A 26226-nucleotide genomic window follows, 5' to 3' on the forward strand; every position below is an offset into this window, starting at 1 on the left:
ATCTTATAAAGCGCGCCGCAGCTCGTCTTGTGAGTTTGGAATACCCCGCTGTTACCATCATTGCTCAGAGCTAGAAAAAAAAAATAAAGAATTGAACCCGTTTTGTTTCCTTCATTTTTTTTTTCTTTTGCGGACTTTAAAAATAAATTTACATACTGGGAGGTGAAGCGTCACAACACGGCCGAACTTTTAGATCTGCTCTTGGCCCAAGTTGTAGAGGGTCCACGAGGAACATCCGTATACAGAGCAGATAATGGCGTCCGCATAGAGACGTTCAGGGCTGCAGCGATGGTTACTGCATGGTTGGAGGAAGGGAGAAAATCTATATATTTTATTACCTCTTGTAACACTTCATTTCGCTTATTTTCAATGTTTCTGCTTTAAGCTTCATTGTAAAAAAAAGACCCATTCTTCCAGCCATACGTTAAGGCGAAACATTATTATATATCAAACGGTTTGATTGAGCCTCGAAAGAAAGAAATCTCCAAAACGCTCCGGGCTATGTAAACCTTTCTTAGTCCCAGGGTAGTAAGTAGAGTTTAAGATTGCCGGCTTTTCACATAATGATTAACATGTTTATGCAGTAAAAGGAGAAAAGCAATGTTATATTTATTTCAGGCAGCAAAATGGATTTATAGACGGGCAGCAGAAGGGGAAGGGGGGGCGAGAACTTAAAGGGGTTTTCCAATAGTTGATCAGCTGGGGTCCGTTGCTCGAGACCCCAGCTAATTGGGTGCCCTCTGATAGAGCTGCAAATACACAGGGGTTGGAGCGGAAGCTGCTGCGCCGACCGATGTGTTGTGGCAGTCGCTTGTAACTACAAGTGCAGCTCCCACTGATTTCAATGAGACCCTAGCCTGCAGTTACAAGCGCTGGCCACTACACAGGGATCACATTAGTGTATTTGCGGCACTGTCAGTGGACGCCCAAGTTACTATTGACGACTGTCATCAGGATAGGTCATCAGTAGTGTTTTCCCTGGAAAGGATTTCCAGATCTCACATTAGTCTGTGGCAGTGACCTGCCACAATAGGGCCTCATGTCCACTGGATAAATGGAATTGCATATTCCGCAGCAGATTTCCGCCGCATAATTTGCAGCGGATTTTGCCCATAGGGAATCATTGCCATCCGCGGGTCCATTAAATTGATTTTTGCACCAGCGGATGGCATTTTAAATGATTTGCGTTTTTCATGCGCGGGAGAAAAAAACGCGGCATGCTCCATTTGCCGCGGATCGGCAACATTGCTATCACATTGATAGCAAGGTGTGCGGATATTTGCATGCAAGAAAATGCCATTTATAGCAAATCCGCGTGGAATCTGCCGCAGAAATCCGCGGCAAATTCTGCGCGGATTGTATTTTTTGAGTGGACATGAGGCCTAAGAGCTCTGTAATCAGAGAATGACTTATAGGTTTATGGAAATGGCTTTTCTTTTGCCATCTACCACTTAAGAACTTAATGCCAATCAATGCCCAGCGAAGCTTAATTTGTAAATGTCAATAAGGGTCCATTTATTTTCTGTATTGGCGATGAATTAGCAGCGACTTGGAGAAAAAAATGTGCATCAGCCTGCGGGATAAATATCCACACTTTTTCTAGCAAATTTCAGACAAGTCCTCAATAACCGCATGTTATATGCAGATGTGGAAGGAAAGCGTAAAATTTCACAACTTAATTGATACTCTGTGAATTAGCAAAGCCATAGCATGCCCTCCACTCGGCACAGTGTTTTCTCCTATCTGTGTGAATGGGGGGTTAAAAACGCCATTCACATGTAATGGGCCATATTCACATGGCTGATATTCCCAAGCAAGTTCAGTCCGATTGCGATATGGGCAGAACTCATTCATCTAACTCGGATTCAGCTCGCCCTCGGACGTGTGCGTACAGCCTCATACTGCTCTGGCTGTGGATTCCTAGAATAAGGCATGGGCTACATGGCGACGGGATGGTCAGAGTATCGCAAGCATTGGGGCATCTGATATTAATCATTAGGGTCGCATTGGGACACAACTGTTGCAGAAAATCAAAATCATTTGGATTTTGGTTGCAAACCAACTTTTCCACCAATGCTGGGCGCATTGTAACAGCCAAATTGCAGATCTGACAGGCGAGCAAGTCACACAATGTTCTTTTTCCGCACAGCTGTTATGAGACTTGATGTAGAGTGGCACGTGACGCCGTGTAGCAGTAGTCTACATCTCACCCTCCTGCGTTTAGAACACTTGGTGTTGGTACTATGGTATTACATTATACTGCAGAAGCCGGTACATCAAATGGTACCATTGAAAAATACAACTCGTCCCGCAAAACAACAAGCCCTCATACAGCGACATTGGAAGAACCCCCTCCCCCCCCCCCCTCAAAAAAAAGCCAAATCCCCCAGGAATTAAAGGGTTATTCTGTTGACATTGAGCTATCCCTTATCCGTAGGATATGGGGTAACTAGCCAAATGGGGGTCCGACCACTGGGACTCCCACCGATCGCTAGAATGGGGACCTGTTTTCCTTAAGAGACTGAAAAAATGAATGTAGAGTCAGCCTGCGTGCTTGGGCACCGCTGCATTCATTTCAGTGGGATCACCAAAAATAGTTGAGTTGAAGTGTTCGGCAATCTCATTGATGTGAGTGGTGTGATGGTTGAGCATGCGCTCTGCCGCTTTCTCATTTTGCCAGTCTCAGGGGACACGGGACTCCTGTTCTTATGATCAGTGAACTCCCACCAGTCAGTTAGTTATCCCCCATCCTGTGGATAGGGGGTAACTTGATGTCGGACTACCCCTTGACGCAAGTGAGTCTTGCCCATAGTGGATAACTTCTTGTCTTCAGTTTTGCAAATATGGCTTATGTTTCTCCAAAGCCTGTTTTCGTTTTTTAAGATTATTTGGACCCACTGTACTCAATTTAACCCCTTGAGTGGCACGCCCGGAAATTTTCCGGGACGAGCTCCACTGCTCATAGCGACATAGCACGGAAGATTTCCGGGCTGTGTTTCACTATGGGAGCTGCAGAGCACAATGCGATAAGCTGTGGCATTGTGCTCTGCCTGCACAGTCCCACAGAGAACAAAGCAAGGGCTTTGAAAAACCAGCAGAAGATATTGCCGATATGCCGGCAATCTCCTGCTTTGTTTACAGGTTGCCATAGAGACCATCGGCTTGTCAGAAGCAAGCCGATGGTCTCTGTGGCAGGGAGAGCTGGTGCTTGGCTGTCAGAGGACAGCTAGGTACCTGCTCTTACAGCAGAGATCAGAGAAAACCGCCGATCTCTGCTGTGTTAACCCTTTACATGCGGCAGTCTATGTGACTGCAGCATGTAAAGGGCTGTCACCATCGGACCCCCGGAATGTGATCAGGGGGTCCTGATGAGTCCCTGTGGAAGTCCCCTAAAGGGACAAAAAAAAATTTAAAAAAAAAGGAAAAAAATTATAAAAACACTTGTCTCCCTTTACTTTGTAAAAAGTCAAAAATACAATCACACATGAGGTATCCATGCATCGTAATGACCCAGAGAAGGAAGTTAATACATTATTTAACCCCTTAATGACATGGCCCCTTTTTTTCTTTTTTCCCCATTTCTTTTTTTCCTCCCCCCTGTTTAAAAAAAGTCACAACTCATATAGCCGTGTCAATGGAAAAATGAAAAAGTTATGGCTCTTGAGACGCAACTGCAAAATTAGTTGAAATTCAATGATTAGACCATTTTAAAAAACCTGCCCTGGTGGGCACGACAGGGTGGTAGGAAACGCACCACTCAAGGGGTTAAAGGGGCAACCATAGTGATGAGTTTCCTTATAAGAGCACCTGATTACCTCTTTGTCATGCTTCGCCTGTACGTGCCACGGATTTGCAGAAATTACAGGCAAACTCTTTCGGGTTAACCGGTGTGGGGTTACCTCGGCTCAACCACAACATCCGCGGACACCTTTAAAAAAACTGGGTAAAACTAGAAACGGCTCCGCTGGAATTATTGCTAAAGAACTAGTCCTGAATATTTTGCTCTTTGGAAACTAATAAAGAAAGGAAACGGAGGATCACCGAATATGTCAACTTTTTTTCCCCCATCCGTCCTATTTAATAACACATTAATTCTAGTAGTATTTCCATGGGAACTGGGCCGACCGCAAATTATTCAAGCGTGTGCAGGCATACAAGGAGTGAGAGCGGTGGTCGCCTCTGCTGCCATTTCCATGACCCTGATGGCTTAGTGGAGCCGCTTCCGTACATGAAGTGTGCTATATTGATTTTTAACCTTTGGGGGACGTAATCTGGACATAACGGGCCTCATTTATCAAGTGTCTAAAAGAAAACCCGTGTCTGTTGTCTATAGCAACCAATCGGAGCTCAGCATTTTTCTTATACTGCTGAGACAAAGTGAAAGCTGTGCTGTGATTGGTTGCTACGGGCAACAAGGAAAGTTTTTGTTTGTTTTTACTTTTTCTTCTTTTAGGCACTTGATCAATGAGGCCCAACGTTCTGTTTTTTGTTTTTCCTAATGAGACATAATTTAAAAAAAAGATCCTATTCTGAAAATGAAATCAAGAGTATAGCGTACACAAGGAAGTCTAATTTCCTTTGCTAAGTATTACATATCTCCTGTTATGCTAATGCAACCTGATTAAAGCCATCTATTGATTATAAGGGTAATTAAGATATCTGACACCTCAGCCGGATGTAACATTCATACCGCTGATTAATGCAGAGAGCATCTCGGAGTCATACAGGCCCAGTTTATTTTATTCTTGTTACTTAATTGGCCAATATACTTTAACCCCTTAGTAACCGGGCCGATTTTGTACCTTAAGAACCAAGCCATTTTCATTGTCGCATTAATGGGGTAAATTCTTGGGTAAATACTATGTGTTGTACAGATCTTATTATTATTGTTTAATTTCTTTTTGGAGGGGGGGAGGTAGTATGTAAAAAGCCTCCAGGACTTTCGCCATTGTTTTGGGGTTTTGTTTTCATGGTTTTCAGCATTCGGTGAAAATAACAAGATAAACTTTCTACAACCCTAAACTTTTATAGCTTTTCTTTAAAAATGTTTTTTGTATTGTGTTAAAGTAGCAAAAAGGTTGAATGTGCGTTCTAAGACACATCGCATTTTTATTTTTCCAGCAATGATGCTTTGTGAGGGCTTGTTTTTTTGTGGGAAGAGTTGCCATTTTTATTGGTACTAGTTTGAGGTACATGGGACTTTTGAATTGCTTTTTATAGCATTTTTTGGGGAGGTGAACCAAGAAAGTATATAGCACCTCTAGCATTACTTCTTAAAATTATTTTTACAGCGTTCAACAAGCAAGATAAATAACAAAATATTCTCATTCTGTGGGTCATTATGAATGCAGTAATACCTATTCTATTCATTTCAAAAGGGTTCTTTTGAGGAAAAATGCATATATATTATTTTGTTAAACCCCTTAAGGACACGGCCTATTTTGGCGTTGAGGACCAAACAATTTTTGGTATTTTTTTCATCTCCATTTTTCAAAAGGGCTTGTTTTTTGCGTGGCGAACTGTAGTTTTTATTGGTACCATTTTTGGGTACATAGACTATATTGTAAAACTTTTTATTTTTTTTAATGATCCTAGGGAGAGAAAACGCATCAATTCTGCCATAGATTTTTTTTTTTTAAGCGTTAGTTATGCAGCATAAATGATGCACTACATTTTTTTCTGCGGGTCGGTACGATTACAACGATAGCAAAATTCTTTTTTTTTGGGGGGGTTTTCCACAAAAAAAACCCTTTTTGTGGAAATAATTTTTTTTCCCTGAAATCACTGCATTCAACTTTTTTATTTTTCCATGGACGGAGCTCTATGAGGCCTTATTTTTTTGCTAGACGAGCTGTAGTTTTTATTGGTACCATTTTGGGGTACATACGTTTTTTTTATCACTTTTATTGCATTTTTTGGCAGCTAAAATGCTAAAAATTAGCATTTTGCCTCAGTTTTTTAGCGTTTTTTAAAAATGCTTTTTGCCATGCAGAATAAAAAGCGTTTTCAATTTATTGTACACGTCGTTGGGATTTTTTTATGCTAAGTCCCTCTGAGGGACTTACACTGCAGTACTAATGATCGCTACGATGAGGCATGGCAGGACTTCTCTCCTGCCATGCCTTATCGCTTATGATAGCAATCTTAGGCAATGACAATACAGGACCCCGTTCCCATGACGTACCCTTACGTTATGGGGTGGGAAGGGGTTAAACTGCATTTTTTTTCTTTGACACTATCTTTTAGTCCCTCAAAGGGACTTGAAGATGTGATGATTTAATCACTAGGATAATACACTGCATTACTTGTGCTGTGCATTCTACTGAGCCTATAACATCAGCCTGTTAGACTCTGTCGGAGGCAGGGTCTAATAGGTTGAGTTACATCACAGACATAAAGGCCTTTGTCGGGCCTCTGGCTACCATGGAAATCCATTGGAACCTTGTGATTGTGGGGTGCCAATTGCATTGTGTATGGCAGCCTCCCTTCTCAACCCCAGCGCCTGATGTCAGGGGAATAACTATCGGACAGTTAGAATGTAATTTCTTTTATCTCCGGCAGCAATTTGTTTTTCCGCTCTTTGCATTCACAACACTTGCGCACTCACCCGGGTGTCTATGGGGAAGGGACGGGCGAGATAGTTGTTGTCCAATAACTATCTAATGTGTGTTTTCACATTTGAAAATGGCACCGCTGTGGAACCAGATTGAACGGTACTATGGCGCAGTGGTGACGGGCCCTGAACTTTACTTACACGATGGTTATGTTGGTCACTCCATAGGAGGGTAATTGTACCTGAAATGTTCCATATAACTTGTGGTATACTCACTCTCTACAAATGGCAGTAGGTATACCGTGTTCTTATTCTGGCAGCAGCAAGTCACCTACACGCTCATACCAGCCGTTGGTCACTATCAAATCTACTTCATGTAACACAGACCTCTTTCCGCCCCCGTAGGGTCTCTGCACTGAGACGTCAAATGTTGTAAACGTCACAGTATACCTAAAGGTCTGTCCTGCTGCGAATACCTTTTCTCAAACTTTCATTACACGCCATGTGCCCTGCTGCGCCATTAGACAAGTGATAGTATTTTGTGCATACCCGAATGTAATTATTACAATAACCGCAACACATCCTTCCAACAATCATTGCGCCTTACACACAGTTCATGCTTTCCATGCCCGGCTGACTTGCATCGACTCTCACACTATTGTCCCATAAACCCAGGCTTATTTCCTACAAAATTACACAGTTCCAACTCTCCACTCATATTCGAGCCCATTCTCCTCGTTATGTGTGCGCATTGGTGTTTTCTGAGGCCGGCCTCTCTAAGTGTGTTGGCGGGAGGTATACCCTCGTCCATATGCAATGCTCCATATCCATTCCATCTTTTTATGTGGTCAGCTCTGTTACTTAAGCCCCTGGTCTTCAGGGCCCTTTTAGTCCTCCTCTTCACCCCCAGTCTTCAGGGCCTTGTCCTGCTCTGCTCCCCAACTAGGGAACAATGTTGCTGGTGCTGCCATCTGAGATCAGTGGCCCGTGCCATGTACCATGCAGGAGTCTGCTGGCTCCTCTCCCTGCTCTGCACACGCACTGCTCTCCGGGCACTTGGACTGTGCTGCAGTCTCTCTTTCAGTCCAATACTGCTGCTGTCTCTAAGGCTGGCTCTTTCACACACTGCAGCCGATGGGCCAATAGGGCCCCAGCACTTTCTAGAGTCGTTTGGCTCATTCAACAGGTGGAAGGCGGAACCTCCCTCCCTCTCTGTTCACCTCTTCCTCCCCATGCTAGCAGAGAAGAGGGACCTTAAACTGGAGCTGGCAAGCGCTGCCAGTCTCTGCTCTCCCTCCTCCTCCCAGGTGGGTCCCTGATTGGAAGGGGCGGGGCTGGACACCGTGGCGCTTTGGCTGCTCTCTGAACAATCTAACCGCTTTTCACAGTAAGGAAGGGGGAGTGGAGCACTGCTCACCTCCCTTACACTTGAACAAAACTTTTCTATGCCATTAATAACTGCCAAAATGATGACCAAATAGTCACAATTTTCAGCAAAGTCACCATGTGAGATTGGAAGTTAACATTTCTTATAGAGAATTATTTTCGTGGAAAGTCGCAGTTGACGGGATCTTTTGGTGATCATTAGAGATGAGCGAACGTGCTCGGCCCCGCCCCTTTTTCACCTGAATACCGCGATTTTCGAGTACTTCCGTACTCGGGCGAAAAAATTCGGGGGGCGCCGTGGCGGCGCGGGGGGTTGCAGCGGGGAGTGGGGGGGAGAGGGAGAGAGAGAGGGCTCCCCCCTGTTCCCCGCTGCTACCCCCCCGCACCGCCACGCCTCTCCCCGCCCCCCCCCCCCCCCCCCCCCCCGAATCTTTACGCGCGAGTACTGAAGTACTCGAAAATGGCGGTACTCGGGTGCGTAAGTACTCATTACGAGTACGTTCGCTCATCTCTAGTGATCATCTCAAGTCGCAGTTCGAATATTCCATTAGGCGATAATGAAACCGTCTGCAGTACAAATGCTGCCTAGAAGTAGCGGGTCAGAGTAGTGAATCAGGTAGTTCTATTATCTATTGTAATCCCACTCTAGTTATGGCAGCCGCTCACGATGCATTCCATCCTACTATTTGTCACATTTGCCTCTGACTCGGGTCTCCAGTGTTTAGAGCTACAGCTCATTAGACAATTGCACAGAGCTATTATATCTACATATTCCAGTCATTAGATTTGTCCCCTCTGCTCTCCACTCCCTGCTTCCCACTGTTATTTAGAACGCGCTCAAGATCCTTTCCCAGAACCTGCCATTAATCTGTGTCACATTGTGACCTCTTTACTCATCTCATCTCCCATATGCAATGGCATCGTGTCATCAATCCAGATTTGTTGATTTAGTTGCATCAGTAAATCTGGCTTGGCCGTTGAGCTTTTCATTTGTTTTGTTCGGTCGGAGTAGATTTTTTTTATTATTATTACTTTAGGATTTTCCGTCTTGTTTTTCATTAACTTATCCAGCGTGGATCTGAGGGATATAATATTTGATTGTGGAATATATTTTCTATTGACGTAGAACTGTAACACAGAATGGCCACCTTCTATTGGACCGCCATCCAGTAGCGTATAGGATCTCCTTTGGCCTTTAGAACCGCGGCAATCTGTTGTGGCGTCCGTCCGCGGGTATCGGAAGAGCCATGAGCCTTCCCCACATCATCACTCCACCTCCAGCTTGAACTGTTGAGGAGTCATTCATTCATGCCGCTCGCGACAAACTCTGACCTCCCATCAGCATTTTGTCCACTGGAGCCTAGCCTTTATTTTCTCTTATAGAACGAATGGTTAAAGCACCATTACTACTTGTTATAGCCCATCAGTTCAATGGAACGATGCGTTGTGCGTTCGGACACGTTAGTTGGAGCACCAGCGTTGTATTCAGCTGCGAATTTGCTTGACTATGCACCGCCTGTTTATCAGACCGATTCCAGACATCCTCCTCTGACTCCTTTCATCAACAACTTGTTTACGCCCACATGATCCCCTTTTGTAGGATGTTTTCCGTATTCGCACCATTCGGTGTATAATCTCCATGCTCTTTTATATAAGAGCCCCTTACAAGGTCGTCGGTGTGTTATATCTTTGCTCCGGCTAGTCTAGCACCGATGGCTCGGCCGCGTTGGAAGTCGCTCAGATCGCTGGATTTTCCCATCTAATGTGGATTCACACTGAAGATGATCCACGCAAAACTCCACATGATTTCATGCTGCCCTCCGGCTCTAATTTCCATACAGGGAATGTCCAATCGTGAAAAGGGCGGGGGCTCTGATAAAGTGACAGTGAATGTGTATTTTTGTTTTTCTGTGATTTATTGATTTATTTTATTTTTTTCATATCTTTATTAACCCTTTGCAATCCAATTTTGGATTCAGGATTTCCTAGGGGGGCTTTCTATTTCTGCCGTTATACAATGGCGCCATCTGCTGGCTAGAGCCAGTACTGCTGTATGTGACATGCTGGAGAGGCCCCCGACGACAGTAATCTACAGTAAGAATACCCTGACGGACGTCTTCCGACATCGGAGCTGTACAGGCTTCAGTCGGAATGTCTTTGGGTGTTAGACAGTGGATGGGAAAGGGTTAAAATATGTTTTTGCTGATGTCCTTTTATACTTGTGTTAAATTAATAATCACAAAATGCTAATTTGCACTTTGCAGCAAAAAAATGTGTTTTGGGCATATAAACTTAAAAATAGACTTTATAACCTCTACACAGTCCCAAAAGTCATCCTTTATTATTAGGTAGGGCAACTGAAATAAGGAGACTTTGTATTAATATTTGTGTCTATGTCAAGCACCTCTCCAAATTACTCCCCTTGAGGGTTTTCGAGGCATATACCGCTGTAGCAGTGAGTTTTTCTGCACCCAGTAAATGAGGCTGCCCGTTTCATCTATGATGTAAGCTGTTGCCCTCGAGGGGAGACATGCAGCGATCATGAAAAAGTTTATTTATTATTTCGCACTTGCGCTGGCTCTTTAATCCTCCTCGCAGTTTTCACATCTCTCTTCACAGAGAAAAAGTTGCTTCCAAATTTGAGTTTTCTAGTTTTTCTTTTGCTTTTCTTGCAGTTTTTCTGCCATGTTTTTATAAATAGCTGTTCTTTATATGCAGGGGGCTGGATGTGAGTAGCGCGCCTGCAGTCTTTTCTAGAGTTAAGAACAAGCAAGTAACATAGTAACTTAGTTCGTAAGGCCGAATGAAGACAATGTCCAGCTAGTCCAGCCTGTCTATCCTCCTGTGTTGTTGATCCAGAGGAAGGCAAAAAACGTCACATGTAAGTTTGTACTATTCTAACAGGATGTTTTTTTTTTTTTGCAGGGTGCTGCACTGAAATACTTGCCAACCATTGTGAACGACGTGAAACTTGTATTTGATCCGAAAGAGTTAAGGTAAGTAGCCATCTCTGCCCTTGTTTTTGGGACGGGCGGGGACTTTGCGGTAAGACTTGTATCACTTGTCCCGTCGATAGGTGATTAAAATTCGATTGTGGATGGGTTTAGTAGGTCTTCACGAATAAGCTGGACTCAACTCTGACTGCTACACAAACAGGCTGGAAGTTCTCCAAAATCCCTTCACATTACCCTATAAGTGACGCTGGAATCGGCATGTTTGTCACTATAATCTACTCCCCTCAGTGAGCACAGCATAAAGTACCTGACAGGTTCCCTTTAAATGATAAAATTCTTGCTTACTGTAACCACCACTAGGGGGCGCTAAGGAGCTTATTGCGGACAGCTTTAGTATCGTATAGATTCTTATTCTGTCTCCCCTACGCAGGGTTTCCATGTGGTGTGGCGTGGTTTTTTAAAGTTTTTATGGTAGTTTTGCAGCATTTTTGCTACTTTTTTTTAATTTGCTGTCAAAAACTCATTTAAAAACCTGTTTTTACCGCGGACGGCTGCCGTTTTGTGATGCAATCTTAGTCTCTATTCTCATGGCTGCATTCAGCGTTTTGTCTGTGTGTTTGTGGAGTGGAACCTACAGAGAACGTCTAATGGGAAGCTGTAAATCTCTCGGGTATTTTGGAGCTCCTCCTAGTTTTGGCTTACAAATACTGATGCACAATACTGCATCTAAACGGGGCCCTAGGCTGTGCGGCCCTTACAGGGGAAATATATTGGAACCGCGAGCTTCACCTTTAGAGGCCACAAATCAAAAACACTGCAATACCATCCTGAGTGACGGCTACCTGAGTCACATGGCAGCTTGGACAGTCAGGGGCGTTTTGTTCAGTGCGGTTACAGCTTAGGTCATTTGCTGTTAGATGGAGTGCTAGTGACAATGGCAGCGCTGACCTTATAAGTGCCTGTGCGGACTCTCAGTTACAGCGAAATCATGAGTGTTAGCGCTACTCATGTGCATTAAGGCTGTTATTGGTTGAGCACTAGCGGCTGCCGATAACCCTTATGGGTTCCTGACAGCTGCCAGCCGGAACCTGCAAGCACAGATGCAGCCGCCAGTTAGTGCTATTACACAAGCGGTAACGGCGCTCATGTAGTAGCTCCATAATGCAAGCAGGGAAAACAACCAAGAGTGATGATCTTCCTGGTTTTGTTTAACTTCATTAGCATCCTTCCTAATAACATGCGTGAAAAACCCAACTGCTGCGCTCATACTTCCATATGCATTGCGTATTATAAGCACCCATAGGGCTCTTCACACGTAATATGCGAGAAAATAGAGCATGCTGCGCAAGTGTGAATGGATCAATGAAAATCCATTTACTTTCACGGACTCTATTCACAGCGTATTACACGTGTGATATAAGCGCGTATAATACACGGAGAAAATACGCCCGTGCGGATTAGCCCTTACGCGTGCAATTGCATATTTACTGCATTTTTTTACACACACCATTCATTCGAAAGGGCGGTCTATGCGTGAAATACGTGCAAAAACGCAGAAAAAGGCACATGCTGTATGTGATTGTGTACGCATAAAATACGTGGCGCAAAAACGCTAGTGTGAAATGCCCCATTGAAATACATGGAGGTTTAGTGCTGCATATCTCACGCTGTGAAATATGCGTGTCATACGCTTCAAAAATAGCTGGTGCGACTGGCCATAGGCTACAGATGACGGCACATTGGGATCACTTGACTTATAACCTTGTAGTACATGAAGTTATCAGACTGTCATGTTATAGTTTGCTACACCCGTAGCCCCACCTGACTATCTGAGTATAAAGGCGGCTGCACATGTTGTACGCAGGATAACTTGCATGAGACGGGCGGATCAGTGAATCAGCGCTTGGTGCGCAGCGTCCGGCCGGTGACTTTATTATCGGGTAGATTTACAGGGATACAGACGTATGCGGCCATGTGTAATAATTGGAGTGTAGGAGACTAATTACCTGCTGGGCCGAACGAACGTTAAATATCAATAGGTTCTCGGCGGGAGGAGGAGGAGGGGGGAGCGGTGACTCGCTCTCGCGTGGTGTTTAACGGTGAATGTCCGTCACACAACTCCGTACAGACGGCTTACTAAATGATTCATTTCTTAATATATCCTTATTGTGGTCGGCGCTCGGCTCCAAGTAACCTGCATATAGAGAACTAGATGGCATCATTGTGCTAGGGGCGCCGATCGATGATATAGTCTGTCAATTGGTACTCGTTAACCTTCAATTTACGTACTGCAGACCTCAAACTGTGGGGGCGAATGACACAAATATTCGTCCCCGTGCAGCTTGCAAATCCTCTGACACGGAGGGACGTGCTGCCGACGGACAATAGTTTTCATGCATCCGTGACAAGTGAGCGTTTGCTTCTTTGATCGCTTATACAGGGCAGTGATTGTACCCCGGGAATGTTCGTTTTGGTTGATCGTCAATCCGTGTGCCTGGAGAAACAAAGATGGCCGCACCAGCTTCCATGACTGCCTGATGCACACTGTAGGCATCATTAGTATAAGACACTACACTGCTTTGATTGGCCAGTGCTACTCACATGACCAGCGTTGGCCAGTCAGAGCAGCATGTAGTGTCTCAGACTACTGATGCATGCTATGTACAGAGAAGCGGTGCGGCCATCTTTGTTTACCCAGAATTGGAGGGTCACTTTAAGAAATGAATGATCCATAAAGCATCTCCCTTTTCAGTGGAAAAAAAGGACTAAAATGCTGTCCTTATCTACCCAGTCCATAAAAAGCTGATTCAGCTGGGTCAGGGAATGATAGCCGATATCCTTTCAGCAACCCATACGGTTATCGCCCTTCTTTTCTAGAACCCCGAGTCCTTTCTTCTAGCTTACTGAATATCTAGTTGTCCGCCAGCTTCTCTTGAGATACTGCTAAGGGTGCATTCACCGACTGGACACAGAGCTGGAACAGTCTCCCATACAAGTCAGCGGTTCTCCCCCTGTCCATTGTATGAAGCCCTGTGAGGCTGCCGTAAAGCATCTCTCTCTAAATGCCGTTAAATGTAGCTCAGGAAAGATGGCCGCCCCCCACAGTCCTGTATAGACGGCAGAATCAAAAATTCTACAATCAGAAAATTTAAAAACGGATTAGAAAAATGGAGAATGTTTCTCTATCTGATTTTAAGTAATACTAAAAAAAAAAAAATTGGTGACTATATATAGTCCCTTTAAAAAATTTAAAAAAAAAAAAAAAATGTTATAAAATGTTTTATCCCTACCTTTGTTCATAAATGTATTTCCTGGATGACTGCAGATTTTAGTTCTGAAGTTTGTGTCTGTTTTCATAGTCAAGCCTTAACTTTCCCTCCCGCAGCAAACTGTTTACAGACTTTAACTTTCCCTCCCGCAGCAAACTGTTTACAGACTTCATCGTGAATGTTCCGAGGGATCGGCTGGTGCGACAGAAGCTCTACTGCCTCATAGAGATAGTACACAGCGACCTCTTCAGCCAGCTCGGTAAGAGGGGGCCGTCCGCATCAACGCCTTAATGTGATCGCATTAACCTACCTCCAGGACAGCCACAATGTAGACCAATATCCTTCATTGGGCGAGTCATGTCACCGCCATCGGTAGCACCAAGGTCCCGTCTTGGCAGTGGCGGGATAAGAAGTGTTTATATAATCTCCCGCTTTAGGTCGGTGTTGTTTCTACAAGGACTACGGGCGCAGGCATCGTTTCTGCCATTTCTGTCTGTACTCCCCACTGACAGGCGTTACGGAGTACGATGGTCATCACATCCATTAGGCTTCTATTATGGGTAAAATTCAGTAAAAATGGCGTGTACTTTGTTTTGCTGGTCTATAAGGTTACTGCCATGCTAAATGTATATACTTTTTTTTTTTTTTTTTTACTACTCAAAAGCAAAAACTTTTATTTTTAATAGAAAAATTATTGCTTTCTGCCGCCATATTCTGAGATCCATAACTTTAAAAAAAAATTTTTTTTTTCTTTTTTTTAAATGATCAGGCTGTGAGAAGGCTTATTATGGAGCGAACTGTAGCTTTAATTAGTACCAATTTGGGGTACATAAATCTGTTTGAACATCTTTTTTACTCAATTAGTTTTTTGGAGATGGGGCTACCAGAAATACAACAATTTTTGCATTTTATACAATATATATATATATTTTTTCACCTTATGGCTTTCACCAAGCGGAATAAATAATATGATTATATGAATTTTAATAGTATGATATTTGGTGATGCTAATGGTGTATTTGATCTTGTTTAGACATTTTAACTTGAAAAATTGGAAAAGGGCTTTTTTTTCAAACTACTTAATGTTTTTTAAATTTTTTATTTTTTTTTAAAAACCCTTTTTTATTAAACCTTTTTCTGCATTTTTCTTTAGTCTCCGTAGGGAACATGAACTTGTGATCACTTGATTGCTTGTACTATTTTCTCCAATACTTAGTTATAGTTTTTTTTAAGCCATATAGTAAGTAGGCTCCAGGCTAACCAATCAGCACCCTGCGATTACATTGCAGAGGCGGGCCCTTCTCTTCCTACTTAAATGTGTGTTTCAGCTTTGACCACAGCATCTATACAGCTTCCCTTACGGCGGGTAACTAACTCCCATCACGGCCATTGCTGGTGCTGATCACCTGTTGAAAATAGCGCAGACCTGTCAAGTCTGAAGCGGCCGCTGTTACAGAGTCTGTTGCATAACCGTACAAAGCATTCTTACATTATACTGTTGCCGAGGGGTTAAAGACACAACTTGTATATTGAGATCTGTGCCTGGACTACTGTTGCAGGCTGCAGGCACAGGAGAGTAATTGCCTTATTCCACTATGCAGCTGAAGATGGATTACCAACTGGTCTTCAGCCATATAGGGATAGGGGTAGCGGTTCAAAAGACATTGGGGGAGTTTTACGAAGGCTGGCATTTCAAAAGCCGGTCCTAATAGTATTTTCCCTGACGCACGATGTGCCTACTACCCCGTTTCCCTGAAAATAAGACATACCCTGAAAATAAGACATAGCATGAATTTCCAGAATTTTTGAGGATGCAAAATGATTTTTCAGGCTTTTTGAGGATGCTTGAAATATAAGCCCTACTCCAAAATTAAGCCCTGCTAACAGTTAATTTAAAAAGTCAATTTAAATAGTGTCCAGGCAGCTATACATGTAAAAAAGTTAAACCTTTTTGAACAAAAATTAATATAAGACACTGTCTTATTTTCGGGGAAACACGGTAATTGATGAAGTGCGCACCTCTTCATCTCTATGGGCCTACACAGAAATGTACACTAGGTCCAACCTGGTATAATTTACGTCTGTTTCTGGCATACATTTTTCATAAAGCTGTTGGTTCGGGCTGGCCACACCCCCTCCTAACAAGCCACGCTCTTTCGGGGACAGTGGTACACTTTGGCACAGACTGCTAAAAATGAACATTTTTGACGTAAAATGTTTTAGAACTGTCCCCCAGCATCTTCTAAAAGATGCTTGAATCGGGTAATAAGGTCTATTGCTAAGTCTTAAAATCGGCTAAATAGAGTCTAACCGTCATGTAAACTTCTTTTTTTTTCTCAAGCTGACCAGCTGTTAGAAGGGGGTTCTCCATTTTGGACAACCCCTGTTTGCTGAAACGGACTCTCGACAGTAAGTTTTTGGGACCACTAGCGATCATCTGTAATCTACGGGAAAGCATGGCTTGAAGTGTTGAATTTCCCTACAGCGCCACCACAGGGGCAGTGCAGCATTACACCATTCTCATTAAAGCCCATGATCTGGCCATGTAATGCATGGGCATGCTTAGTTCTCTGAAGCAAGAGCGATGCTTTTTCCTAGACTCCGGCTCATGGATTAAGGCCCTGACAGTGAGATCTCGGAAAGTGTATCTGAAATTGGGTTTTCTAAACCCGTCACAAAAGTACATCTCTGATATGAGGTTAAAACGTGCAGCATAGGTAGACTGCAGAAGTGACTGGCAATAATGAAGATGCCGCTATCCGGTTACACAACAGAAGCTCTCGGAGGACGTCTTAAGTATTTCTCAGTAGTGGGAGAGATGTCTGTGTTACGGCGGTCTCATCACTGCCGACGATCCTGTTCTCCTCGGTTTAACAATCTGCTTTGTTTTCAGAGTGCAGAGAAATCTTACTCCCAATGATGACGGATCAGCTGAAGTATCACTTGGAGAGGCAGGAGGAACTTGAAGCTTGTTGCCAACTGCTCAGCAACATCCTGGAGGTGCTTTACAGGAAAGATGTGGTTAGTAATTGGAAAAGTTCACTCGCTTTTATAAACCCACACATCTTGTTGGACTGAGATTCACAATCTGCTTCCAGAACCCTTAATGCATCTTAATCAATATATTTACAGTAGGTGTTAAGACTTAACGTGAGCCTTCAGTCCCAGACAGAATTCGGTCTTGGGACCGCAGGGGAACTATATCACCTGCCTCTGTTCTTCTTTGTCCTTGTAACCACTGGCTCCGGCTCCACTTTCTCGGTTGCCCAATGCAATTTTCTAACTATCTATGGTTGTATCACGCAAACCGTCTTTACAAATGAGTTCTGTCCGATTTTGGAGAATGACAGAACTCTCATATGAAAAGAATCCATTCATTTTAACCCTTTTCAATCCAATTTTGGATTCAGTGTTTCCTAGGGGACTTTCTCTTTCTGCCATTATACAATGGCGCCATCTACTGGCTAGAGCCAATACTGCGGTATGTGACATGCTGGAGAGGCCCCCGACAACATAGCGGCCAGTAATCTACAGTAAGAATACCCTGCCGAACATCTTCCAACATCGGAGCTGTACAGCCTTCAATCAGAATGTCTTTAGACATCAGACAGTGGATTGGAAAGGGTTAATGGGTTAATTCACATGAGCATGTTTTTTTTTCTTGGGCCGAGAGTCTGAGATGAAAAAAACCACAGCATGTAATATTTTAAGATGATTCTTTTTCAAAAATTGCGCATTAGTTCCTTGAAAAAAAAATCGCACCCGCATGCCATGTGATTTGAGTGTGATGTGGGTTTTACCATTTTAACTAGTGAAAGCACAGACGCAAAAAAAAATGCACATACAGCACGGCAATGCTTTTTTAACATCGAAATGCATAGTGATCTAGGAAAATCGTAGTAATAGAAGGCTAACTTCACATGGGTGCGTGCGATATCAGGTCTCGAAACTTACCCCGATATCACGTTCGAGAACGTGCGATTTCCCTGCTGTTTTGTCAAAAACGCCTCACATTATTTTTTTAGGGAAGTAGCAATCCTCCGATGCGGCTGACAGTCTTGCCGATGCTCTGGCATGGCTATGTAGGGAAACGCTGCTTTGACAAGGAGAATGGTAACACCCACTTGTCAGTTCACCCACAGAAGATTACTTCCTGGTTGCAAGATTCATAAATCCTGCCTCCAGGAACTGATCCCTCTGATTGGCTGAGCGGCGCTGGATGAACCAATCAATGCAGCGCTCGATGAACCAATGCGAGCCAACATATTCTCCTTAAAGCGAGCCTCCAGTCTTGGAGAAACAAAGATGGCCGCCCCGCTTCACTGACTATCCCTAATTTTGTATTAGTATGCATCAGTAGTCTAAGACACTACATACGACTCTGTCTGGCTGGTGTTGCGCTCATGAATTGCATGTAGTGTCTTGTACTAATGATGCATACTAATACAGTGTACATCGGGTAGCGGTGCACCCATTCTTGTCCAGGACTCAATGGTCGCTGTAACGCCTAGTCGGACAGTAGCGATGCTATATTAAAAAATTAATCCGCACAGAATGCTGGATCTAAAAATGATAATTGTGTTTAAAAGCTGAAAGAGTCATTTGAACGTATTCCTTATTTCCTTTTTTATAGAGCTGGAACAGATATGTTTTTCCTTTTACACACTATGAAAGACAATATTTTGTAAAGGGGTTGTGCCATGATTGCAAGCTATTACAAGGCAGAAGATAACTTGCAGATCAGTGGGGTTACAGACTGCTGGGACTCCCATCAATTTCAGGAACAGAGCCTTGCCACTTCCAAAAGTGTGGGTCAGTGGTGCTCGTACGGTGGTTGGGTCAGTGGTGCTCGTACGGTGGTTGGGTCAGTGGTGCTCGTACGGTGGTTGGGTCAGTGGCGCTCGTACGGTGGTTGGGTCGGTGGCGCTCGTACGGTGGTTGGGTCGGTGGCGGTCGTTCGGTGGTTGGGTCGGTGGCGGTCGTTCGGTGGTTGGGTCGGTGGCGGTCGTTCGGTGGTTGGGTCGGTGGCGGTCGTTCGGTGGTTGGGTCGGGGGCGGTCGTTCGGTGGTTGGGTCGGGGGCGGTCGTTCGGTGGTTGGGTCGGGGGCGGTCGTTCGGTGGTTGGGTCGGTGGCGGTCGTTCGGTGGTTGGGTCGGCGGCGGTCGTTCGGTGGTTGGGTCGGCGGCGGTCGTTCGGTGGTTGGGTCGGCGGCGGTCGTTCGGTGGTTGGGTCGGCGGCGGTCGTTCGGTGGTTGGGTCGGCGGCGGTCGTTCGGTGGTTGGGTCGGCGGCGGTCGTTCGGTGATTGGGTCGGCGGCGGTCGTTCGGTGGTTGGGTCGGCGGCGGTCGTTCGGTGGTTGGGTCGGCGGCGGTCGTTCGGTGGTTGGGTCGGCGGCGGTCGTTCGGTGGTTGGGTCGGCGGCGGTCGTTCGGTGGTTGGGTCGGCGGCGGTCGTTCGGTGGTTGGGTCGGCGGCGGTCGTTCGGTGGTTGGGTCGGCGGCGGTCGTTCGGTGGTTGGGTCGGCGGCGGTCGTACGTGTGCACTGCCACTCTGTTCACTTCAATAAGACCACTGATTGTAGCTGAGCTCAAGTGCTTGGCTCTCTTCTGCAGTCCTATTGAAGTGAATGGAGTGGAAGCACACACTTCAAGGGGAGCTTAAGACCCTGTTGGGATTGGTGGACAGCTCAGTGGTTAGACCCCCACCGATCCGCAAGATATTCCCTCTCCTCTGGATAAGGGATAATTGTAATCATGGTACGACCCCTTAAGGCACAGGAAAAAAAAGTACGACTATTATGTTCCATCCAAGTACATATCAATCGATCCAGTCTATATTTTGTCTGTGTGCTGAGCTTCCGTTGATACATTTTTATTTTGCACGTCGTGTCATTACATGTTATAGCGTTGCCACAGGATGGAGAAATGGAGACAAATTGCCAATGCAAAAGGATACTGCCATTTATTTCAGTTTTAGAAAGTCAATTTAAAGCTCATAACTGAAGTCAAAACATGTTCAGATCATAAATATATTACAAGATTAGAAAAATAGAATCAAATGCACATTGTAAAGACTTGTTTAAGCTCCGTGAGTTCAGGTTTGTCCAATTTATCGCCACCGAGTATTGTGTGCCTATGAGCTCTGCTGTTTCCAGATAATCTTAAAAATTTAATTTCAGCATTTCATAAAACAGAACACAAATATCGCATTATTTCAATTTCCTTCCTTGTACAGGGTCCAACACAACGACACGTTCAAATAATAATGGAAAAACTTCTGAGAACGGTGAACCGAACGGTGATATCCATGGGGCGCGATTCTGAGCTCATTGTAAGTCAATATTTAGTCATCTAAGCTCCAAAGTTTGGGGTTTTATTCATTTTGTTTTCATTTTTTAATCTTGCTTTTGTCATAGAGCTATTCATTTTTTTTTTTTTTACGTAGCAAGGTTGGCTAGAGAAAAGTACTTGCCGGAATCCAGTCCAGGTCCAGCAGTGTTGGCACCTCCATTTCCAATCCAGTTCCATAGTGCTTCCTCCCCAACTCTTGGGATCGATAAAGGGGGCTGGCTGGTTGACTCATTTCATTAACCCTACAACAGCGTTGAGAGTCATTTAGGACTCCTTCAGCAGTTCAAAGGCAATGTGATTTACACAGTAGAGATAATCGTTCAAGTGAGTGGAGGCAGAGTGGGCTGGCGTTGTTCCGGCCACTCGCCTCTATTCACATTGAGCAGCTCCTGTTTACATGGCCTGATAGTTGTTTGGTTTTTAGTTCTGTTAAAAACCAAACAACTCTGCCAGGTGAGCAATTTTTCGCTCAGTGCCCTGTTAGCGGTTCTGTGTACACATTGACCAAATTCAGAGTTTCCAGGCACCTTTAGTCAGCCCCCTTCTTCATGGCTGTTGTACAGACAGGAAAGGAAGTTGAAATGAGTCATCCCCTTGCAGTGACACAGCCAAACTTGGGAGGGGGAACTCTATGTGACTCGGTGTCTTCAAGGGGATTCCTATCTCAGCAAGTTGTCCCCTAAGGGAAAACTTCCTAATTGGTAGGTCTGACTGCTTGGACCTCCACCCATCCACGGGAATGGTGTCCTGCATGTTCTTGCCCCCATGTATGCCAATGCGCCATTCTCTTTAACAGGATGGCTGCAGATAGCAGACTTCAATCCAGTGCTCCGCAATCTTCGGCACTGCCACTTAAGTGGCCACCGATGTCAAATTTTTGGAAGCTGCCAGGTGCAATTTCTCTGGATGGGTGGGGGGTCCCAGTGGTTGGACTTCCGTCAATCAACACATTATCCCGTCAATCAACACGTTATCCCCTATCCAAAGGATGGGGATAACTTGCTGAGATGCAAATATTCCTTTCAACAGAGATGGAAATGGAGGTTCCGGCACAGCTGCCACTGGATTCGGGTAAGTATGTTTCTTTGTGCAACGACTTTTAAAGGGCTTTTTCCATTTATCACCTATGCGCAGTAGGATAACACCTTTTTTAAAGGGATTCTATCAGTAGGACTGACCCTTCTCAAACAAGTAAGTAGATGGAGTCGCTCAGTGGGTGCAAAACCTAAAACCCATTTAGGGCATTGAAAGCCTGCAAGGCCTCCATGAAAATGTGGTGCCCTGTTTTGGCTTTTCGGCACAGCATCTTACATGCTAGAAGAATATATAGTCCGTAAACTGAATTTGCATAGAGGTCTCGCTATATTACGGGCTCATTAGTTTTCTGTCAAATCTATGGGGTCTTTTCTTGTGACCGCAAAATAAAGGCTATTGCTATATTTTATCCATGGTCATTGTAATCTATTTTCTTTGTTGTGGAAGCGGCTTGAATATTCATACCATAATTTACATTGGAATGGGTAAAACCCGCAGCAAAACTTTGCAAAATTAGAGAATCCACAGCATGCTTAGAATCTGGTTTGGGATTAATGAGCTTTATTAAAATTAATGCTGTAACTGAAATTCTGCGACAGAGAAGCAATGTGTGAGGGGTTCCCATGGGGGCCAGAGGGTACATGCACGCAAGGCAGATGTATTGCAGAAAGTACTGCAGCTGAAAAAGGGTGTTATGGCAGCATATACATGGATTCAGATATATGGGGGCAGTCCTAGTCTTCTGCAACACATCTGCCACATGTGAATTTACCCTACGGCTAGGACCACACAGCAACGTTGGCTGCAACACGGGTTGTGCAACGAAAGACCTCGACCTGGCAATCCACTCAAAGTTAATGCAAATCACAGGTAGCAGCAAATCTGGATTTCTTGCAGTCACTGAGTCGGGGCTGTCGCAGCTTGGAAGTCACACCGCGACCTCGCATTGACTTCAATTAGATTGTCAGGTTGCGGGGCTGCACTACAATCTTTGGTCGTCATGTAGCCCAAGCCTTGGAGATTTATTATGTATGGCTGGTTGACAGAGCTTTGCTTGAGATGTTCTACCTGGTGAAATAAAGGGCTCTGCACGCTCAATAGTCCGTCTTTAGTGTATCTTGTAAGTTGTTCTTCACTAGTCATTGTCTCATGACAGTGTTGCATTAAATTAACCCAACTTTTTATGTTTTCATGAAATAAATGTATATCATTTTCGCTGTCAGCCTTATGAAAATGCAGTCTAATCTAATGACAGTAGGTTATGGGGAGGAGGAGCTGAACAGAGTGATAGGTAGCTTTCGTGTAAAAGGAATATAACTAATCGATTTGAATTCCTGCTCATTCTGGGCTTAGGAGTCCAGTGGGCGGTCTTATCGGAAATCAACAATTTTCCCTGTATGAGCTTGCATAGAGCTAGCTGTCAGTCACTGATAGCTCCGCCCACTGGACTCTTAAGCCCAGAATGAGCAGAGATGTAAATGAACAAAATAAGTTGTACTGAATCTTTCCCCATAAAACTATAGATCAATCTGCTCAGCTGCTCTTGCTCTATAACATGATGTCCTGCCGATAGGACTGCATACACACCGTGATACGTTCCCATTAAAGGGGTATTCCAGGATACTTTTTTCTATCGAAGACCGCCGCTTAGATCCCTGACGATCGGCTAATTCTTGGAGCTCCTGTCATTGTGGTCGGCGCAGGAAGTAGAAAGTGCTGACCGTAGCACAATCTGGGCTGCTGCGCTAGAGTAAACCCTTTCTGCTTCCTATGCTGGCCTCAGGAATCAGCTGATTGGCAAGGATCTGAGTGGTAACAGTCCTGAAATACCCCTTTAAGAATTGAAAAATTGGTATGTGTAATTATTGCTTATTGACTGAGACAGATTTGAAACAGAGAAAAAACTTTTCAGAGTTTATACTTTTCAGCAATTGTTGACAACAGTTCATTATAGGTTTTCAATAGTTTAGAAGTTGAAGTAGCTCTCGGGCCAGGATCACACTGTGTGGGCGTTACATTTAGCTGGAGTGTAATGTAAGCCCTAGATGCGGCATATACATCTGTATGCCTGTACACTTGGATACCTCTACCATTGCATTAATTGTATACTGGTCATTCTTTTTCAACCCACTTATAAATGTATAATGTATTCCTGACGGACACTTTTTTGGCCTAACTTGGGATAATAAAATTTCTGGGCACATCGCTGTATATCTAGGAAGAATTACCCAGCATATGTGCCGAAACCAGCGCTCAAACATCATGCGACGCTCGCTGTATGGTTAAATAATATATAGATACAGATTTAATGACCTAAGATTAAGTAATTAAAAAAAAAAAATTATTCTGTGAAACAAAACACAAAGCTAGCAAAACTTAAAGCAAAACTATGATTTCAGGACAAAAGTCTGTGCCAGAACAGGTGGAGGGGGGGGGGATATTACCTGCGGTTGTTTTTCTCTGCTGTCCCTCCAATCTGCTGGTTCCAGATCCTGTTTTCTCATCATTCAAAAATGGCCAACAGAATCTTTAGACTACCCGATTCCCACCGTGCATCGGTAGTGTTAAACCATCAGTACACTATATATGCTCTCTGCTTGGCCAGCGCTGATCACGTGATCAGCACTGGCCAATCAAAGAGCAATGCACAGTAAGTATTAGTAAGGTAGTTGAAAAATTGCTGCAGCCATTTGGATGGCCAAAAACGGGGCCCAGAACTGGAGTATCAGAAAGGCAGGAGTGAAGAACTACTATAGGTCATATACCTCCTTTCACCCTTTCTCCCAAAACTGGAGGGTCGCTTTAATTTGCACAGGTAGAAGTTGTGTTTGTTTATGTTGGATAGAGGTCGGCTTTGTTTAACAGCACACTTTTTCTTTTTAAATATATATTTTTAAAGTACACCTTGTCTAAAATATTCCACATTCTTGTGTCCTCTCCAAATATGGTATCTTGGCATGAATCCCCTTCGTAATAGTAACTGATTTGTGCGGCTTTAGTGACACATTTTTTTATATCTTTTTTTCATCTTTAGGCTAGTATTGCTTACAGTTGTGATTTTACTACCTTGAACTATGTAATACCCTGTGCAGCTAGCAATGAAGTAAATCCATGTACAAGGAATCTGTGCCAAGCTTGATGGGACGGCAGCATACAGTAGTGACAGAGACCTGTTTATCCTTGTGGCGAGCACAGAGTAAGCATAAAGAGACTTCTAGACCATGCAATGCTCCTCTGGAAAATGCAGTATGCAAACGGGAGCATCGCACGACCTACAGATGCAGCAACATTCAGCTGGATTGTGGTCACGCGGCACAGAAAGTTATCTTAACTCATTCCGTTCACACATGAATGATGGCCGATCCAGCTCTTGGCTTACATTTGCTGATAATCAGCTGTAAGAAAAAAAGAAGGGTGCTGGAATCGGGATGTTTGTCACTACTAATGCTGCCTACGGGCACACAAACCAGGTGACAGATTCCTTTTACTCTTTCAATGTCCTTATATACTCAAATATGCATATTCTACATACTTCTAAATTGAAACAAAGTCACAATTAGGCTTCTTACTAAAGATGAGCGAGTATACTCGCTAAGGCACATTACTCGAGCGAGTAGTGCCTTAGCCGAGTATCTCCCCGCTCGTCTCTAAAGATTCGGGGCCGGTGACAGGTGAGTTGCGGGAGGGAGAGAGAGATCTCCCCTCCGTTCCTCCCCGCCCCCCGAATCTTTAGAGACGAGCGGGGAGATACTCTGCTAAGGCACTACTCACTCAAGTAATGTGCCTTAGCGAGTATACTCGCTCATCTCTACTTCTTACACATTGTGCTTCTGGCTGTGACCCCGCTCTCCATCTTCGGATTTCCATCTCACATGCTGCAAATGGCATTGGCATGGAAACCGGGACTTAACCATTGCCTTCAGTGTGTGAGACGGAGACCATTTTGGTCTCCGTTTCACAAGGTTTCCGTTCCTATCAGTCTTTTTAGTTGGATAGAATACCATCATCCACTCCACCAACTATTCAACACAACAGTTGGCTCCATCGAGGTTACCGTCTCAATGCCGTGCGGCAGCCAAAGGCACAATGTGAAAAAAAGCCTTCGTTGTCCAGGTCTACTGAAATGTAGTTGAATTACAGTAATTATGTGAACATCTTTCATTCCTGTAATAAAAATCGAATCTGGGAAAAAAAAATAAAAATCAGCTTTTCTAATAAATAACAAGCGTTTCATTTAATGTTCTAATTCTCTAAACTTCATCATAACGTGGGCAAAAATTTATTCGGGGGGTTTTAAAATACATTTTTCCTTGTGCGGTATATAAACATTTTGTATCTTTTTAATTAAAATAATAAAAAATAAATAAAAAATACAATAATCTTTCTTCCCCCGCCCAGCAGATAAAACAATTGCACTTCCTTCTTGGCACATTACTACTATTCCTTTTACATAGACTTCTATACACAAAAATAATTTGATATTTTTCTTTTATGTACATTTTTTTTGTAGCCCTATTAAGCGAGTCTGACAAGTATTATTCATGGTAAAGCATAAATTTGAGCGGGGCATGAATACATATATTGTACAGGATTAATGAAAAAAAATGTACAATCCTTAACACTTGCTTCAAATTATCACATAGTGATAGAAAGTAAAGTTTCGTTTCCTGACCCAATGACAAA

At 43.9% G+C, this 26226-nt stretch overlaps 1 protein-coding gene across 2 annotated transcripts in view; it reads left to right on the forward strand.

Annotated features, from left to right (window-relative positions):
* The window catches only part of DOCK1 (dedicator of cytokinesis 1), a 364042-nt gene that overhangs the window by 99414 nt on the left and 238402 nt on the right, over positions 1 to 26226 (forward strand). For both annotated transcript variants that reach the window (XM_066601145.1, XM_066601146.1), the window contains exons 24-27: positions 10865 to 10935; positions 14315 to 14421; positions 17056 to 17183; positions 20393 to 20488. In XM_066601145.1, the coding sequence (XP_066457242.1) occupies positions 10865 to 10935; positions 14315 to 14421; positions 17056 to 17183; positions 20393 to 20488 (402 nt within the window). The remainder of the gene's footprint in view (positions 1 to 10864; positions 10936 to 14314; positions 14422 to 17055; positions 17184 to 20392; positions 20489 to 26226) is intronic.

This window comes from Eleutherodactylus coqui, chromosome 4, assembly GCF_035609145.1.
Source record: "Eleutherodactylus coqui strain aEleCoq1 chromosome 4, aEleCoq1.hap1, whole genome shotgun sequence".
Classification (NCBI taxonomy): Eukaryota; Metazoa; Chordata; class Amphibia; order Anura; family Eleutherodactylidae; genus Eleutherodactylus; species Eleutherodactylus coqui.